General features: G+C 42.8%; 1 protein-coding gene across 1 annotated transcript in view; it reads right to left on the reverse strand.

The window, feature by feature from the left end:
• LOC144141758 (arylsulfatase B-like) overlaps nt 1-18,616 on the reverse strand; it is a 79,485-nt gene that overhangs the window by 43,133 nt on the left and 17,736 nt on the right. Inside the window, exon 4 of the mRNA XM_077673259.1 lies at nt 3,387-3,497. Coding sequence (XP_077529385.1) covers nt 3,387-3,497 — 111 coding nt within the window. The remainder of the gene's footprint in view (nt 1-3,386; nt 3,498-18,616) is intronic.

The raw sequence follows: 18,616 nt of genomic DNA on the forward strand, positions 1-18,616 counted from the left end.
CTTGTTTACTTCGGAAGACAAAGCTTTGAACGCTTTGAATCTTTTAAATGACATTTTTTACGAAAATACTCCACCACTCAAAACAACGAAGGCCTGCATAGATGGGACGTATAGTAGATTTGGGACATTCTTCCACTATAACGCAATACACACAAATATGTGGCCCAATGGTAATCAAAACGCAAAATTCGGAATTTGCGGTAAGTACAGTGCCGCATTCCAAAACAACCCTTCTTTACCAATCAAACAACGTGTTATAAGAAACTACAAGTGTGCGACAATGCACTGAACATGAGTAATAAAGTCCGGCCCCTGTTTCCTAGACATGATGTTTGATGCCTTATTGTAGGCTGGCATACTTCTAAGACCGTAGCTGATGAGAATGGAGCCATAATTCTACACTAGAAAGGAGGCGGCACAAGACGCAAAAATAGTGGAGGTGCAGAGAGTTGGAAATCTACGGGTCTATGCTTTACCCTGAATAAACCGCTTTTAAAAGAAATAAAGCTCGTCATCCCACATACCTGACAACTCTTTCTTAGTGAAGCACAATACAGGTATATCATGAGAACACTACTTACCTTACATTGGCGGGAACAGCAAACTCATACGGTCACCAGAGAACAAATAAAAGTATACACGAGACGAAGCTTTTCGTCTCATCTATGCTTTTGTTTTCTTTTGTCCCCGTGTGAATTTGCGATTCTCGCCAATGCGATTTATTACCTCTTCGCCCAAGCTCCCCTTCCTAGTACTTATCTCTCGTTTTCAGCAATTCAAAGTAAACGCTCCTCTGAGTATCACAACCGCGAAAAACCTGTCGCCTATCTAGTTTCAACATGCAACAATACTTCTTTTTGCTACAAATCTTCTCCGGCAGTTCGGAAACAATGCTCTTTTTGCTACAAATCTTCTCCGGCAGTTCGGAAACAATGCTATCAAATCAACCAAATCAACCTTATCATTTCCTACTTTTAGGTGTCTACTTCGTTCATATTGTGTAAATAACAGCTGAAAACTGCCTACCATCTTTTTGTTCAATTTTAGCTATATACTCTAGTTACCATCCCTTATTTTAAACGGATGTTGCTTTAAATAAATGATGTTATATTTATTCTTCTTAAAATGTTTTTGCGCTCGTTTTTGTTACTGTAGTGATCTTGAAGATGACGTATTTGAGTATTGGGAATTTGTATAGTAATGTGTATTTCTTATTGTTATTTCTGTGCCATAAAGTATTAATATTGCGCCAAACGTTCCTTTTTTCTTTTTTTGTTTCTTTCTTTATTTTTCTTTTTTGTTTCCTTTCTATATTTTCTTTTTTTTTTTGGTTTGCTGATAACCTGAACAATGAATTAAACGCTAGTTCGTATTAGTGTATAAGGTAGTATTGTTTCTATGCATGTCTGCCGCTTCAGGACATCTGTTTGTAATTTGTACGCTTGTAATAAGAGTGCCCGCTCATTTGTGATACATTCAAAAATAAGAGGTCCCCTTGGCACTGCTCACTTCGGCACCTCTTTCGGTACTACTCCAATGTGTTTGTCCACCATCAAGAAGATAACAAACTTTTATTTGAATTTTTTTAAAGTGTAAACATTTCCATTTCATACATTCGACTTCTTTCTAATGGTGCTACTTTTCTTAACAAAAAAGTATAAGGAAATCCTATTGAACGCCACGATAAAGCAACCAAACAAACTATGAAACGCTTTTTAACGCCACGCAAACACGGTGTAATAAAGACACCAATAAATATCTCCCGTCAGCGTAGAAAAGTAATTTGTATTCACTATTTATACAGCCCAAACAAAATACAGGCATTGCATATCACTACACAGGCAGAATAACTGCTTCTTACTGTTTTAAATCATCTCCTGTTGTCTACCTTTTTGTATGTATATTCATATTTCTCCTGCTATTTCTTTTAAAAAACTGGTGTACGAATAATTTGGGTTTTCTAAAAATACGAGGACGTTAGGCAAAAAATCGGTAGAGGCAGAACAAAAACGTTAGTATGCGGCATGAGTTCGCAATAAAATGTTTTATTTTACATTAGGTACCAAAGCATTACCGTGAATGTTATCCTCAATACAATTCACCTTATATAGGATAAGTATATTTTCCATTTTTACAAAAACTAAGCATCATTGTATTGCACGATATGTGAGTCAATACCCAGCAAAAAATTTAAATGTCTTTCAGTATAGTTATTAAACAAACATTTGCCTTCTCCCATGTTTTTTTTGTTTCCTCCTCTTTCGGGTATTACAATTTTGCGGTCTCACAAATTACAAAGGTTGCTGTTAAAAATAAATGCAGCCGGTAACGCAATACAAAATGAATACACTTCTCACGTTTCGCCAAATACCAAATTTAGCGATGATTAGAAAACTGTATCCAGTTAAATGTGCATTTGATGCATTTATGTTAATGAGAGAAGATGGACGTTAAAATTGTTAGTGCTAAGTCGATGCAGCTTCGGTAACTTTTTATGCTGCTAGAAATGCGTTCAAACACTTGTGGCCAACGTTCAAAACAGTTTGCTTTTCTCTTGTGAAAATAGGTCATGCTCATATACCACGCTCTCACACACACGTGTCACCGTGTTCATAGATGCCCTGCTCCTCACAGATTTTCCGATTACTTTTGTACCTGTATCTTTTCATCATTTGACACTTTTTGACACATTTTGACACGTGATTTGACACATTCGGTGAGAAGTGTCATATATGACCTATTTTTACAAAAATAAGGCGCGCAGGAGACGCGAAAAAAATCCCGCTGAGAATTTTGTTCTCTCTTTACGGAAGAACGTTGTTGTCGGTAGAAGGAACCTGAATTAAAAAAAGCTAGTGTTGCTGTTAGCGCAATTGATAAAGCTTGAAATGATCCATTGAAATGACCGACAGGGTAAAACGTTTTGAAAAACTCAATGGCTCAGAAAATACTGAAGTTTAATAGCCGTGTTTTAGCGTAAGCGCGAAGGAAAAATTTTTTGAGGGTCAATAAAAACCACTGATCTGTGTTGTGAAAGAATATAACCTGAAAGGAATAATGACTTGCGCTCCTATTAACGTGACCTGTAAAAACGTTTAGGGTTTTGGTGTTCGGTGGTTGCCTTTTCGAACAATAGCTACAATAATAAACAGTGTCATAAACTCACGTTATCGCCTTCCTAATTACGCGCAAACGTACACATGCTTCCTTAATTCATTTGAAATACATCCCGTTCACGAATTCAAAATATATATATTCACCCTTGCAGTATTACGCAGCGTTTACAAAATTTCATCAATTTGATGAAAATTTGTTTCGTTCCTAGTCTTTTATTTATGAAAATAATGCTGGCTATGTTTATCCTAGGATTGCTGTAAAGTTCGTACCGCAGTCAGAGTGTCAGAACGGTAGTCCATTCCACCATTTAGAAAGCCGTAGAAGGAGTCAAATCCCCGATTTGTTGGCAGGTATTCGTCCGCGAAGCTGCCGAGGTGCCACTAGAAAAAGAAAACAACGTAAAAGAAAGCATACGCATTTTCAAACAAACCTGGTTATATTAAACGTAGCAATTGGTTACACAGGAATTCATTTTTATAAAATAGGTTCTCGTATATATTAGTCCATTTTAAACGGCAAAGTAATATAAACCATCACCCCTCAAGGAGTTGTGACGATGAAAGCACTCTAAAGATGCGTCCTGGAATATTTTTCGGCTGATACGCTAGATAAAAAATAAAGTTAGAGACTGATCAAAAGTTATCATGTTGTCGCCCGAGTCTCTCCGAAAAAATAAAATTTGCTTAAAATTCTAGAGTTTCATCAGGAGCATTTGCGTACGCCCCCTTCTTGTTAACAAAATGAAGTATTTAGTACAGGTGTTGTATTTACTACAATGTGCAGGTACATCGAACAGCTTGACCTAAAGCAGTTGATCCCACCTCAAATTAGTCATCCTATCGTAGCAATCGTTCCCATAATCTACTCGAGATTTGCGAATGAGAAATCCTCATGGATCCAATGATAAAAAAAATTGCAAAATTTAGGATTCCGTTGAAGAGCGACATTAGCTGAGTGCTACAGGCTTGGTTTATGTGGAGTCTGGCGGGATTTCAATATTTACAACCACCCCAATAGTCGCTCGTTGTGCTGGAGGGGATCCGTAAGAACCTCGATAATACAAAACAGAATAGTTAAAGGCCGCTTCCCCCCTAGAATATTTTTTACCGTTAGAATAAAATATAATTTTTATAGCCCAGGTTGTTTGTGTTGTTTTCTATGACTGTTTTGTGGTCTGTTGGCCATAATATGTTGGCTTTGTCTATGGTTGGTTACGTTACTTTATGGTTGGTAGACCTTTATATTTCGATTCCGGTGATTTTGTTTAAAACAAAACGCCGGTGTGTGACAATATACTGTAGTGCTTATAGTGCCTTGCGACGGCACTCTACACACAGCGTATCAATGAATTCACCGTGCGCAAAGGGTGGTATGAAACCTCAAAAAGAGCGAGACGTAGGAAACTCACGTGCGCAAATGAAAGCACGGAATCGGCCCAAGTAAAAATGACAACAAAAGAAAAAGACAGATACGGCAAGTAACAGAAATGCCGAATAAGGATGGGCGTCTTTGTCCGGCATCTACTCCTTGGAGTAACTCGCAGTGTGTCTCGTATACACGTCCTACAATCTTTCGAGTTGCTTGCGGACGATTAGTTTATAAAGAGAAATGGAAAAGAAAATAGCAGACACAGATACGTTGTAATTTTATAAAAAACTTTGATATTTGAAGCCCAACAAAAAAAATTGCTTCAGACTCCACAGCGCAATAGTAACATAATACCTCCGAGACCAGAGTGTTTTATAATATTGACTGGGCATTGTTAATATACACAAAATGGGCGTACACTGCGCAAAACACTTCTTGAAATAAACTTTCTGGACGCGCTACTACATCACCAGAACGTGTAGCAGTCATGTAGTGGCTTTTCTAAAACGTGTAAGTGTTTGAAAACCGTATGTGAGGGAAAGAAGTTATGTAAACAATAAAATGCGTAACGAACGTGTAACAACTATTATTAACAAATGCGTAACAAGTATGTGTGCGAAAGCAATAAAAATTGCTAACCGAAGCAGATCGAGTTAAAATATTCGGTTTGGTGCTTACAAACACTTCAAGGTGTTTGGTCCTCTTTCGCAACTAAATACAAGCAAAGGCTTTACACATTTTCAATAATAATACGTTTACTATATAAGCATGATTTGCAGTTCCTGGCTTTACCAATTTGATTATTAAACGACTGTCTTCATTTTAAACTTCAAAACCTGGGTACAACTGAGGACCTCTTAAGAAATTCTGCTATTCAGGAGCCGCAGTTGCGTGAGTAATTGAGAGTCTTGTGGAGCAAATAAATCTCGCGCACTCGTATTCAGGCCATAAGGAGGTGTTCAAGTGACGCGTCCTGTGCTGGTACCTATGCGCTCGTTTTTTTTACGCAAATAAATAATTGAAGAAGCAAGAGGGGCCTTTTTGTCTCTTAGACCGGCTTCCACGCTTGACAAATGTAGGAAAAAGCAAGGTAAGACTAAGAATTTTAACGCGACCATGCCACCGGTTTTCTCAGAGCGCAAGAGTATGGTTTACGGCATCTCTTTATTCTGCAGCCGGTGGAACCATTGTTTAATAGTGTTAAGTGTTTGGTAGTCGAAGAGGCGGTAGCAGGAAGGGGACTGTGCAGTAGCATTGACGGAGGTGCTGTGGTGCTACCTACCTAATGAAAAGTCGTCTTCGATGTCTGGCAACGTTTACAGGAAAAAAGAGTTGTTGCTGTATTCACCTGAATATTGCGTTTGCCTTTTTTAAATATCATCACTGACACGTGACAAAATTGTTGTCGGTGTCGACGTACTCTGGCACCATTTCAGGGCGCATGCGTTAATTGGTTATAACATTTATGTATTCGCGTCGATTATATTAGGATCAGCTGAAATTCTTTCTGATTTTTGCAGTCTCTTTGAGGCGCTTGACTGTAACTGTTCAATCATTTATAAGAAAACTTTTAATTACGACTAGGACATAATTCAAAAGGAGACAATGGGTCGTTCAACATATTCATAATCACGAACACATTGGACCATTTGTTTTGCATATATGCATTATCGTGCAATATTTATCGCTTTGAGGGAGCTGATAGAAACGAGTCGGCCATAAGGTTGGCTTCACATCAAGGTAGGGCACCACTGCAATACATTTTTAGAGTAGCATATCAATTCGACAACGCGCAGCAATACAACTTAGGTGCGTGATTTTATATAGGACCAAAGTTTTTAACGGAACCTGCTTCAATTTAACAAAAGAGTAAGGAGCACCTTTTCAAAGAGAAACATATTTCACAGCAATTCTTTCAAATATTAAAGATAAGCTTTCGTATTAAGGAGGTGGCACGGACGAAGGAGGTGGCATCTATCTGTCGCTATTTACAGCCTATTGAAGACGATAATTTCAAAGGCGTGTATGGGAAACGTTTTATATTAGAAAAAAGAATATTGGAGGTTGCGAGTCAAGTTGGTGGGTAAATTTTTCGGGTGTAATAATATAATCAGCACCCAGGTGATCGGAATAACTATTCCTGAGATGGCGTATTTACTGCCTTCGTTTCAAAAAGCAAGATGTTGCGTTTATATGAACCCCAATGTAAGGTGTGTTACGCTGCATATCAAAACAAGATCACTAGAACAAATTGATGGGAACTTTCCGTGTTGAAATCAGAGTCATAATTCAGTGAGCAGTGGGACATTCGAGATAAACCTTAGTTGGCTTGACGAGTTCTGGAAAGAAGGAACGCAGGAGTAAAGTGTACGTATACGATATCTTTGAAGATTAGAACAAAATGCTATTAAAGACGTACTAGGTTAGCTTAGAAGAAAATATTAGGAAGAAAAAGGCCCGCACAAGACAGAGGTACAGCACAAGCATCGTATGCCTGAATTACCGGGATTGAATTCACATACCACCGTGTACGCTATTGTTTTTTTAATAGTTACAGGCTTCCCAGGTCAAGTAAGAACCCCTGAAAAGGGAATTCACGGCTGGAAATCTGCGTTTACCCTTGAGCGGTGTTCTAGACTCTTGTCCATTTTGCGTGTTCCCCGGTCATCATGTAGCTCGAGGAGTTTTGTTTTGAGTGTATTTCTGTTTTTTCTCTGTTGCTCCCGGAGGTCTTCGTTCCTAGTTAAACGACAACCTTCGGGATAACCTCGTGCATAAGCAGAGACGAATGAGGCAGCAGCAGGAGTCGCCGGTGAGGCCGGAAGGAAGCAGACTCTAATTGAATTGGTTGACGGCTAGGCTCGCCGCCGCGCTCCTGAAAAGGAGCAACCTGGTTTACCAAAAACGCATCCCCCCTAAGTTGCGTCCAACGACTATAGCTCCGGCACATAGCAATGTTGTGAACTTGCCAGGAATGATGAGCCGCTAGCCGAGGTGGTAATGGGGCGTAGTTCGATCTTTGAGCGGAAGCCTAAGGTCGCCCAAAACAGGAAAAGCTACCGGGTGTGCCAGCTTTACCCAACACGTCGCCTCAAAATTTCGCCACTTGTTTATTTATTACGGCGTCCGGTGTCATGCTTAGAGCAGCGCAGCAATTTAGGCATCTAGTTTCACCATGGCTAGGTTCTAGTACATTATAATCATTGGTGAATTAGAGATGGTGAAAACGATTGGCCAAGAAGTGTCACAAAAGTGACGGAGAGGCAAGGATCCCACAAGACGTTGTTGCAAGTCCGCACCTCAACAAAAAAAATTAGTGCCCTTCCACTCAGCGAAGAAGGAAGACCTGGGATGCTGGATGCAGTCTCCAGGGTGTGCGAAACAAAACAAGTTGGATTCTGACTTGCGATTAAACAAAGCTTTTTCCTATTCACTGATTAAAATTTCGAATTACCGAAGCTTTATTCCAGCGGACAAACACAGAGCTGCCTGTTTGCCTCCCACGACGTTTGTTTAACCCACCAACTCAATTCGCCCGACCGTGAGGATACCGGACCGGTCATATTCAGCCGTTTGACGCCCCCGTTTCAATTTTCCGTTAACACGAAGCACATATCATCAGTAATAGCAATTACCCTATAGCAGCGCGTTCACGGCCTCTGTCGTCTGTTTATTCCGAACTCAATCATCCACGCAAAAACAGGCCACATGGTTATATGCGAGCACAGAGAAGTGGAAGGTACCAAGGAAGATATCGCTTTGAAAGCTCGTTGCGCTGAACAAGAAATATTGGTTCACTTCGGCGTTCCAAGAGCGCAAGCTGGCCTTCATCCGGTAGGCAATCGTAGGTACTCGACAATCTGCAACTGTAGCAGGCAACGACAATAGTGGTGGCTCCGGCTTTGAGTAGTTTTCGCGTCCATGCGCGGTTCTATTCTGGGCGACGCTTCTTCGATTGCCGCTCTTCCTCGTCCAAGCGAAGGACATACCTCCACCCCATACCGAGCTAAGACCTGAAGGCCTCGAGCTTCATTCTAGCGGACAAACATGTTTCTTTCTGCCTCCCTCCACTGTTGTACGCTTATTACTGTAGGTAAACACACCAACCAAGGCCCTTTCCGCTCGATTACGGACGACAGCTAATTGGGTGGATTCAGTCATGAGATTTCCACGTTTAAATAACCCACCAGCACAAGGGGCATGTCATCGGTAGTGGCATGGAGTACAGTTGTGAACGCATGATGCCCTCTTGCGGCTCCGAACACGTGCCTGCCTGAAACGGCAAACGGTGATGGGCGCCTACCAAGCTGTGAAATACACTTGCGAAAATTTTGCTGCGAAAGCCAACCAAGCTAAAAGAAAATTATTGCCTCCCGCCGCCGTTCCAACCGGACAAATCGCTCCTCAACCGGGCAGGATTCGATGTACTCGGCGGTTTGGAAATTGAGGTGACAACCGCAGCGGCTACAAGCTCCACAGCGGCGGCCTTCAGTCGTTTACATGCCCACTCGAGCTTCTGTTTATACTCCAGAGATGACGTTGCCGCCGTTGCCAGCCGATGGCAGAACTTGTGAAGGAGGTACCGGTGGTGGAGATCGGGATAATAGTTTTGAAAGAGAAGTCATATCTGGTTGGGAGGATCACCGGAGCGACGCTAAGTAAATCGGCTTCTCCGGAGTGAAAACTTTGGGGCGTTGGACATGCGCTGTTTTGTTGTAAAAATGAGGTAATTATCTACTGCCCCGCTTAGTATGGGGTTAGCAACGGCGGTGGAAAAGTGCAATAGGCTTCGAAATGAAAACAAAGGTCGTTACCTACAAAAAAAGCCTGGGTAAGTTCCATAGTAAGTTCCGTACCCAATCTTAGTAAGTTTCATACCCAAACGAGCTAATTTTGGAGCAGAACAAAATAAATAAAACTTAGAAGAAATTCACACGCCTAAAGACGGCACAAACACCCCAGCTCGCATCCCGAGAAGGTAAGCGAGCTGGGAGCGTTCGTGCCGGCTTTAGAGAGTCTCGCATTCGATGCGAGACCCTCCGATGCGTGCACGCTTTGGAGGGTCTGGCATCCCGTCGCATCCGAGACTGGGTGCGACGGTATGCTAGACAGGATGCTTAATATGAGAGGGGATGACAAATGCACAGACTGAATGTGAAGATTGTAATGTCAACTTAAAAAAACAAAAAACAGGCATCATAACCACCCAGTAAACACATTAGAAAACAAATAACACACCACCGTGCATGGAACAGAACTAGCCTAACCAGGAAGAAAAACACCTGCAGTGGTCGGAATAAATCCTGGGTTTGTTGCGTTATGAAAGCGGTGCCTATACGATTCAGTTCGTGGCGTGATACCACGCCTATTGTTCTCCTGGCATGTTCACTTGTGCAGACGCCAAAAGTAGGCATCACACACTCCTTGTTTCCGCTCAGACCCCGAGATCTCGTATCCGGTTGCTACCGGTTCTAGTGTTTCCTACGGTGGTCTGCTCTGCGAGAGGTATGAACGCCTGCCGTCAGAATTAACCAGGCCATCCAGACATGACGAACTTTCAGTGACAAATTCGGAAATCAATGGGAGGTACCGCAGCTGGATCTCCCAACGAAGGGAGAGGTGCCGCCATGTCTTCTGTTTCTCCAGTCTTGCACCGCGAGAGCAAGCTGCGTCAATTTTTTTGCATCACAACCATATTGAAGCGAACTATGCAGTTGCATGTATGGAAGGCTTCCCCCTCATCATGTAACTTTTTGATTTTCTCTCCATTGGGGAGGGCCTTTGAGGTTATCTGGTGTCTTAACTTTTCATGAAAATGTTTAGGGTGTTGTCTCTAGTTTTTTTGTTTGAAGATTCTATGAAATGTGCCTTTTTTCAAATATGTAAGATGCTGCTGCGTCCTAAATATGTATCCGAGTTGAACTTTTAGATAAAAACCTCCGGGAACATCCCCGCGCTAAATGGTCGTCGTCTGGCAGTTAGACTTTAGAAAAATCAACTGCCGACACAACAATTTATTGCGCTGATTAATAAAACAAGTGTTCATGGAGGAGGCCTAATGCAGCGTATGGCAAAACTTTGGAAAAGGGACGTACATGTTTTAGACACACCCGCCGTGTGTGTTTCCGGGGGGCATGCAAAAAAAATAGCGGTGGGTTAGTTAGGCTATGCCAGGATATACGTAGCGTGAGCTAAGCTTTGGCTGGTTATTCTTAGGTTTTCTGGTTGTCTATGACTACCTGACTACCTGATAGAAGTCGGAGGCACTATGGCTTGACAGGATACTGGTAAACGTTCACAGGAGACGAAAGATCTAATCAGGAAACGGCAAACCATGAGACTCTCTACCGCAGCTTATAGAATAGAACTAGCCGAGCTCTCGAAGTTAATCAATAAGCGTAAAACAGCTGACATACGGAAGTATAATATGGAGAGGATCGAATGCGCTGTAAAGAACGGAAGGAGCCTGAAAGCAGTGAAGAGACGTCTTGGCGTGGGGAAAAATCAGATGTATGCACTTAAAGATAAGCAAAGCAATGTCATCACAAATAGAGATAAAATAGTCACAGTGGCCGAGGAGTTCTATAGGGATCTCTACAGTAGCCGGGACATACAGGATAAAGCCGAACGAGACAGTAGTTCAGAGGAGATAGACATCCCACAAGTAACGACCAAAGAAGTAAGGAAGGCTTTGAAATAAATGAAAGGGGGCAAAGCACCTGGTGAGGATCAGATAACAGCAAACCTCTTGAAGGATGGCGGAGAAATTGTACTTGACAAACTGTCAAACTTGTATACGCAATGCCTAATGACCGCAATGGTACCGGAATCTTGGAAGAACGCGAACATCATCCTAATTCATAAGAAAGGCGACATGAAGGACTTGAAAAATTTCAGGCCGATCACCTTACTGTCAGTCGTCTACAAGGTATTTACCAAGGTAATCGCTAACCGAATCTCTGCAACCTTAGATTTCAGTCAACCTAAAGAACAAGCAGGGTTCCGTAAAGGTTATTCAACAATGGACCATATTCACACGATCAATCAGGTGATAGAGAAGTGCGCTGAGTATACTGAACCCCTATATATAGCCTTCATAGATTATGAGAAAGCATTTGACTCGGTTGAAACCCCAGCAGCCATTCAGGCATTACGGAACCAGGGGGTAGATGAGCATTATGTAAGAATACTAGAGGATATCTACAGTTGGTCTACAGCTACCATCATCCTCCATAGGGAGAGCAGTAAAATACCTATAAGGAAGGGTGTCTGACAAGGAGACACAATCTCTCCAATGTTATTCACAGCATGGTTACAAGAAGTATTCAGAACGTTGGATTGGGAACAGGTGGGAGTAAATGTTAATGGAGAATTCCTCAGTAACCTCAGATTTGCTGATGACGTTGCCTTGCTAAGTAACTCTGGGGACGAATTGCAAAGCATGCTTTCCGCACTGGGCGAACAGAGTAGAACCGTGGGCCCGAAAATTATTATGCAGAAAACTAAAGTAATGATCAATAACCTCGGGACAGCACAGCAGTTTGAGATAGGTGGCGAGGCAGTGGAAGTGGTAAGCGAATATATCTACTTAGGCCAAGTTGTAACCCCAGATCCCAACCATGAGGCAGAGATAAATAGAAGGATCAGATTGGGGTGGGGTGCATATGGCCGACATTCTCAGATAATGAATAGCAGCCTACCATTGTCGCTGAAGAAGAAAGCGTATGACAGCTGCATCTCACCGGTACTCACATACGGGGCAGAAACTTGGAGGCTCACCAAGAGGGTTCAACTTTAATTGAGAACGACTCAGCGGGCAATGGAGCGGAAAATGATAGGGTAACATTAAGGGACAAGAAGAGAGCGGAGTGGGACAGAGAGCAAACTGGTGTTAAAGACATATTAGTAGAAATTAAGAAGAAGAAATGGACTTGGGCAGGACATGTAATGCAAAGGCAAGATAACCGCTGGTCATTAAAAGTAACAGAGTGGATCCCTTGAGAAGGCAAGCGTTGCAGGGGGCGGCAGAAAGTTAGATGGGCAGATGAGATCAAGAAGTTTGCGGGGATAAATTGGTCACAGTTGGCACAGGATCGACGTAATTGGAGAATAATGGGAGAGGCCTTTGCCCAGCAGTGGGCGTAGATAGGCTGCTGGTGGTGATGATGATGATGATGATGATGAGTACCTGATTACCATTCTTACTGCTGCTAAAACTATTTACAATCTCATCCAATCCAATCCAGTCCAGTCCATTTCAGTCCAGTCCAGTCCAGTCCAGTCGATTCCAATCCAATCCAATCCAGTGTAGTCCAGTCCAGTCACTGCTCCTCGCGCATGCGGAGCACGGCTCTGCAGAAGCCGCGCGAAACGGCTTTAAAGTGGCTCCGGCGCACCGTCGGACGTGCGTACCGCTCAACGGAGGCGCACAGCTGGGAACGCGCCGACGCCAATATGTCTGCCAGTGATATGACGTCACTCCTCTGTAATGTGCAGATCGGCGAATGTGCAGACCAAATTCTCTACACCCCAATACTCCAATTGGATTGAATTGCCTACCTAATTCACACAATCCAAAATATACAATCTAATCCAATCCAATCCAAACCTAATCTAGTCCAATGCAATCCAATGTTCTTCGCACTTGCGGAGCACGGCCCTTCAAGATACAAGCGAAACTGCTCACCCTCGGCCAGTGCAACTGACGCTACAAACAATTATCAGTGTTTGGGTTACGCGATGAAATCTGCCACGCCTTGGCTTTCCGGACGATTCTTAGTTTGTAATATTTGGTTGTTCTGGCTCGAATTCCGCGTTGTGATGTCGTAAGCGTCTACAAGAGTGGACAACAGGAATGTGTTCTTTTAAAATATCCTTACACGACAAGACACTCGATGCATTGTTATTTTGGCGACTTTACTGTGTATAATCGGCGCGCTACAATTCTTGTGAGAAGCCTTTAAGCGGCGCGAGTATTTTGTGTAGGAAAAAGCCGCATCAACTTATTTTGTAGTAGACGTTGGGAATGCGCTGCTTCGCGTACGAAATGCAGTACATTTCACTCATTTTTACGGGGGAACCACACCCTTTTGAACAGTGCGGACGTTTTGCTCGGGCTTCTTCTTGTGTTTTGGGAATATTCTGTAACACCAATATCATTGAGCGACCGGTGCGTGGTTTATTTTTTCCTTGGTGAGGGCACACAAGAAGCGAACGTGTTTATTAGAACGTTTTAAAAATCATTAGAAATTGTTGCAGAAGGAACAAGTTACGACTGCAGTAATAAAAACTCAGCGATTACAAGACGTAAAAACCACCTGGGCGTCTGGAGGCGACGTTTCTATAAAACGAAAGAGTTAAGTGCGCTAGAAAAGTAAAGTGTGGAGTCGTATAGTTAAGAACACGGAGCATGACCTCTCCGAAAAACGCCCTACTCTTCGTAACAAGGAATGTCTGTTGCCTATGTTTACAAAACATGACATTACAAGCACAAAGTCACAGCTCAAAGTGAGAGCCCCGTAAAGTGTCGTGGTACTCTGGTAAAGTCAACGGCGGAAAACTTGCTTTTAAGGAAAACGCACACAAAACTGAGCGCACGGGTCAGAAAAGCAGCCCTGATGTTTAAATGATATTGTAAAATTGTGAAACTGCACCATGCAACGAGTCACCAGACGTCGATAGACAGTATCCAAGGAGTTTTATAAATCACTTCTTTCGGATAACGACGTCGACTTCGACAAATTTAACAACAAATTCCAGAGCCTTATGCTTTGAATAGAAGGCGAAATGAATGGTGCACATGAGACGACACTTGCAGCAAATAAAGTCATGACGACTTTGACGGTATAACCCATCGCAAGACGCCGGGAACGGACGGTTTATGCTCGTGTTTTTACAAGTCCTTTAATAAAACACTTAGACCAGTGCTTTGTGAAATTTACGCAGAACGATACTTTCACCCTCACGTTATCTTTCACGTTATCTTATACAGTAACAATTCCAAAGATGCATAAGGCTACAAAACTACAAAATGTGTCACCATACTGCCCGCTTTGTCTTGAAATGTCCATATTAGCTATAATAAAGATATTAGTAAAGACGTCTTTGTAGTCGGTAGTCAAAGATATAGTCGGGCCGCACTAAGCATGTGGATATAAGTGTCGATATATTGTAACTAATACGAACCAAGCCGGTAGTGTCCCTAAATATTCGGAGGGCCTAGAACAAGCTGTAGAACTGCTACAAAAAAAAAGATGCTGGAAAGATATTTCATGAGTCTCCCACGTACGGCTGATAATATTTATAGAGCACAAAACGTCCCAAAAAATGGTTATGGATGTTGTACACATGGCTTACAGACACTCCACTTCACGTCTGGTGGTCATCGATTAGGTCGGCTCACCATTTCAGCTCCGCCGCCCTGTACACTACGCATGCCCGCTTCTGTACTTGATGTTTCTTTATATATTTTGAAATGTTAAGTGCAAGCATTCATACAAACGATTGGCCTCTATAACGCACCGTAAAGGTGGATGTCCAGCAAAGCTTTTGTATACCACTACCCTTGGGGATGGTGAATGATATGAAATATTTGTCGCCGACTCATTGGGCTTTTCGTTTTCTTTCGGGTAGTGTCACTAGATAAGGGTAATAAGTATCGGCACTCTTTTCACTCATTCTCCGTGCCAACAACATGATCATTGGTCACTTCGCATTACATGTCATTTCTTAGCATTGCGACTGTTCGTGGCTGCCGCCATTCTGTTGTTTATGCGTTTTAGGCTGTCATCTCTGCTATGCTTAGCTTGTCCACAGTGCTAGGCGGCTGCGCGTGACAGGGCGTCGTGGCGAATTAGAAGCAACGATAACGCGTGAACAGCATTTTAGTCGCAGAAATGTGTCTTAAGATGAAGTAAATGCTGGGCATTACTAAGTCTGACGCATGCGTTAGATGTCTCTGGCAGCAACTGCTCTATTTATTCACAGTAGTACTGCCTGTCCTTCAAATATAATCTCAAAACATGTATGTTCGAGGAACACACGATGGGATGCCCAACTGTTCACAGGCGCCATATCATCTATGATACAATTTTTATGCTTGTTTTCTCATTTTTAAAACAAATTGTGACCTCTATGCAGTATGCCTGATTAGACTGAGTCTGGCGGTCGGTGACGTAGGCAGGTCACCTTGGCTTTTTTATCACGGAGATGGTTTTTGGTTACGGCGATGGAACTGCGGGGGTAAAGGTTACGTGGATAATATTATTACTTGAATATAAATATTACATGAATGGTAATATTGTTAGGGTGGAGCCTCCCTTGTCGAAGTGGTGAAGCAACTGCTATGAGGAGAAATCCCGCTGCACGGCATGTGGCCAATAGTGGTGGACGAGAAAGACGATGATCAGTGTGGCGACGAAGTTATATTGCATAAAAGTGTTTAAAACAAAGCGACACACCTACGAGTTTAAGGTCTGCGTCTCAGTTTCAATTACTTCGAAGCCTGGCGCTTTCGGGTGTTGCTGCTGTCAATGCTCTTTGAAAAAAGCATGTTGTTATATTGAAAGCAGTGAGCTCGGCTACCACATTTTTGCAGTGGTCAGGGCAGCAAAGCTGGATCTCTCTTTCTGCCTTTTCTACCTTCGCAATACCAAGGCTCAGACAGGTAGTGAAGGCATTTTCTAAATCAGCCACAAACTGGTATAGAAGCGGAGAGGGGTATAAGAGCTAGACAGCACTCGCAATAACTATTTTTCTGACGATTGCATATTCCTTGCTGCTGTAGGGTAGCATCACGGAAACGCAAAACACTGAGAAAATTGAAGCCCTCTACCATAAACAGACGGGCAGTCTGTCTGACCGCGTGCCGCCAACGCCTAGCACATCCGCTTATAGTCTGCGCCGCTAGCAGTCTGTACAGCGCAACTTTGTAGCAATTGGCCGATGGCTCAAACGGGTCTGATAAGCGACAAAACGTCCCTAGAAAGGTACAGAGAGAACAAAAGCGAGTGTATTTCTTCCATAAAGGGTAATCACTGTGCTACACTAAAAAAACAGCAGCGGCAATACCTGGCTAGCGCCCCAAGCAATGGCCCGTTCAACGGCGGCACCGTTCGATGAAGGCGCAGTGGTGCCCCTGGCGGCGGTTGACGCGTTTTGCTTCAGCCCACCGCTACAGAGTGACTCCCGGTCGCGCCACTGAATCAAGCTATTCTAGTTCAATGTAGAATCGCCCCAATGGAAAGGAGCGGCTGCAAAAACGCACTAACATTATTTTTTTTTGTTGCAGGTAAGGTTTATGCCATAGGTTCGTAGTCTGCACGGGCGAGTCGGTTTGCAGAGGAGAGTGCACATGGACCTTAAGGTTTCATGTGCGCGCTATACTGCGTGCGCGCTATACTGGCGTGCTATACTGCGCGCTATACTGGCGTGAGGTTTCAATGTGGACGTCAAGCGGGCCACTGCGACCTGTTCGGTGTTCTCTGTAGTGGACTGGATTGTGTTGGGGTATTGCACAAGCAGTGAGATGCGCATGACGCGGGAGGGAAACCGACAGGTCCATATTTGACGACTGGAATCAAACTCGGGTCCTTCAAGTTTTAATCCGCTAATTGACTAGAAAGTATGCACAATAGCTAATTTCAAAAACACCGATTTTGGTTCGAGCACTCCATGTGCTGCGTCCACCTTCGCAGGTCTTCCTTATTCACAAAGCGAAAGGGCTCTAAATTTTTTGGTGTTTTGCATGCGGTTGCGCGAGTCGAACCAACCTTTTTGACGAGTGCGCGGTTGTTTTGTCTGGCGCTTTTTTCATCGCCAGTAGGGCAACTGCTTAGTAGTTTGCGTGATGTGCGCAACGTTTCTCTGCACTGTGTCAAGTGCCTCTTTGTGTAGTTTTGTTCCAATTCGTTGTTCCTGTACTGTTTTTTAGGGTGTCATTCATTAATAACTTCGCCAGGTTGTACTCTATGGCAAGACTGTTTTTGTAATTTACTTTCAAGTACTTGGGGATCGAGCACCCAAAGAAACTAATGAGACCTTCTAAACAGTGCTTTTTCGATTCTTCTGTACAGATTTTTATACGGAGAAGGACCAGGGCAAGATGTTTATTTATTTATTATTCATCATAGTACCCACAGCGCCTTTTCAAGGCATTACAGTGGGGGTGGGGGGGGAGAAGTATAAATTCGTACAAAATACAGGCATAACAGAAATATCACTTAAAGCACAATGACAAGCCAAAACCCGGCATGTTCAACGAAGATACACTACAAAGAACAAGAAAATACATCATTAGACATGATTGTCCCAACACTTTTCGGTAACTTATTCCATTCGCTAATAGTTTTTGGGAAAAAAGAATGCTTAAACAATTCGGTTCTACAACTTATTTCTTTTATTTTACAGGAGTGATCTGTCCTTAGTGAAACGTAGTCTGGGCTCATTAAATAACCACTTTTGTCTATCCCTGTTTTGTTATGAAATATATTGTGAAAAGATTTTAATCGAAGTACATGGCATTTTGCCATGTACTTCGATTAAAAAATGCCATGTATTTTATTACATGGCATTTTGTATAAAAAATTGCAGTGGCGCGTTCTGCCCTGCGCTTCATCTTTATCTTATGGGAGGGAGTATAAGTCAATGACATATATAGGATCGAAAAAGGCTTGCTTGTTTCTTGAGGCGAGCCCTGCCTTTTTGTAGTAAACCCGGGGATAAAACGGGAGTTCATAGACCTTGGGAAGGGGTTTTTGGTTTGAACGTTCGGCAGAAAACACAAGAGGAGGATTTCCCTTTAAAGGCATTCACTATGTTTTTGGCTATTTAATACGAAGGAGGCGTTCCGCATGATATACTGATGCCGCCGGCCCTGCATAGTTATGGGAATCTGAAAGGGCATATCGCCTATTAACTCTGATATGAGGCTGTGCAGGGAGCTGTCCCGACAAACTGAACTGGACATATCAAGGTGTATAGAGTACATCCTTGCCCCGCTGAGTTGTTGAACAAGTTAGAAGGTAAGGCAAGGCTTCGGCTTTTTTAGCGACAACTAGCAAGCGATGAGCCGGTGTTTTTACGTTTTGTAATCGTTTTTAGTTTTCTGATTTGTGTAACACACGGGCAACAA

The sequence above is a fragment of the Haemaphysalis longicornis genome, unplaced genomic scaffold (assembly GCF_048455015.1).
Source record: "Haemaphysalis longicornis isolate Haplotype H1 unplaced genomic scaffold, Haemaphysalis longicornis Haplotype H1 scaffold_6, whole genome shotgun sequence".
In the NCBI taxonomy this organism is placed as follows: domain Eukaryota; kingdom Metazoa; phylum Arthropoda; class Arachnida; order Ixodida; family Ixodidae; genus Haemaphysalis; species Haemaphysalis longicornis.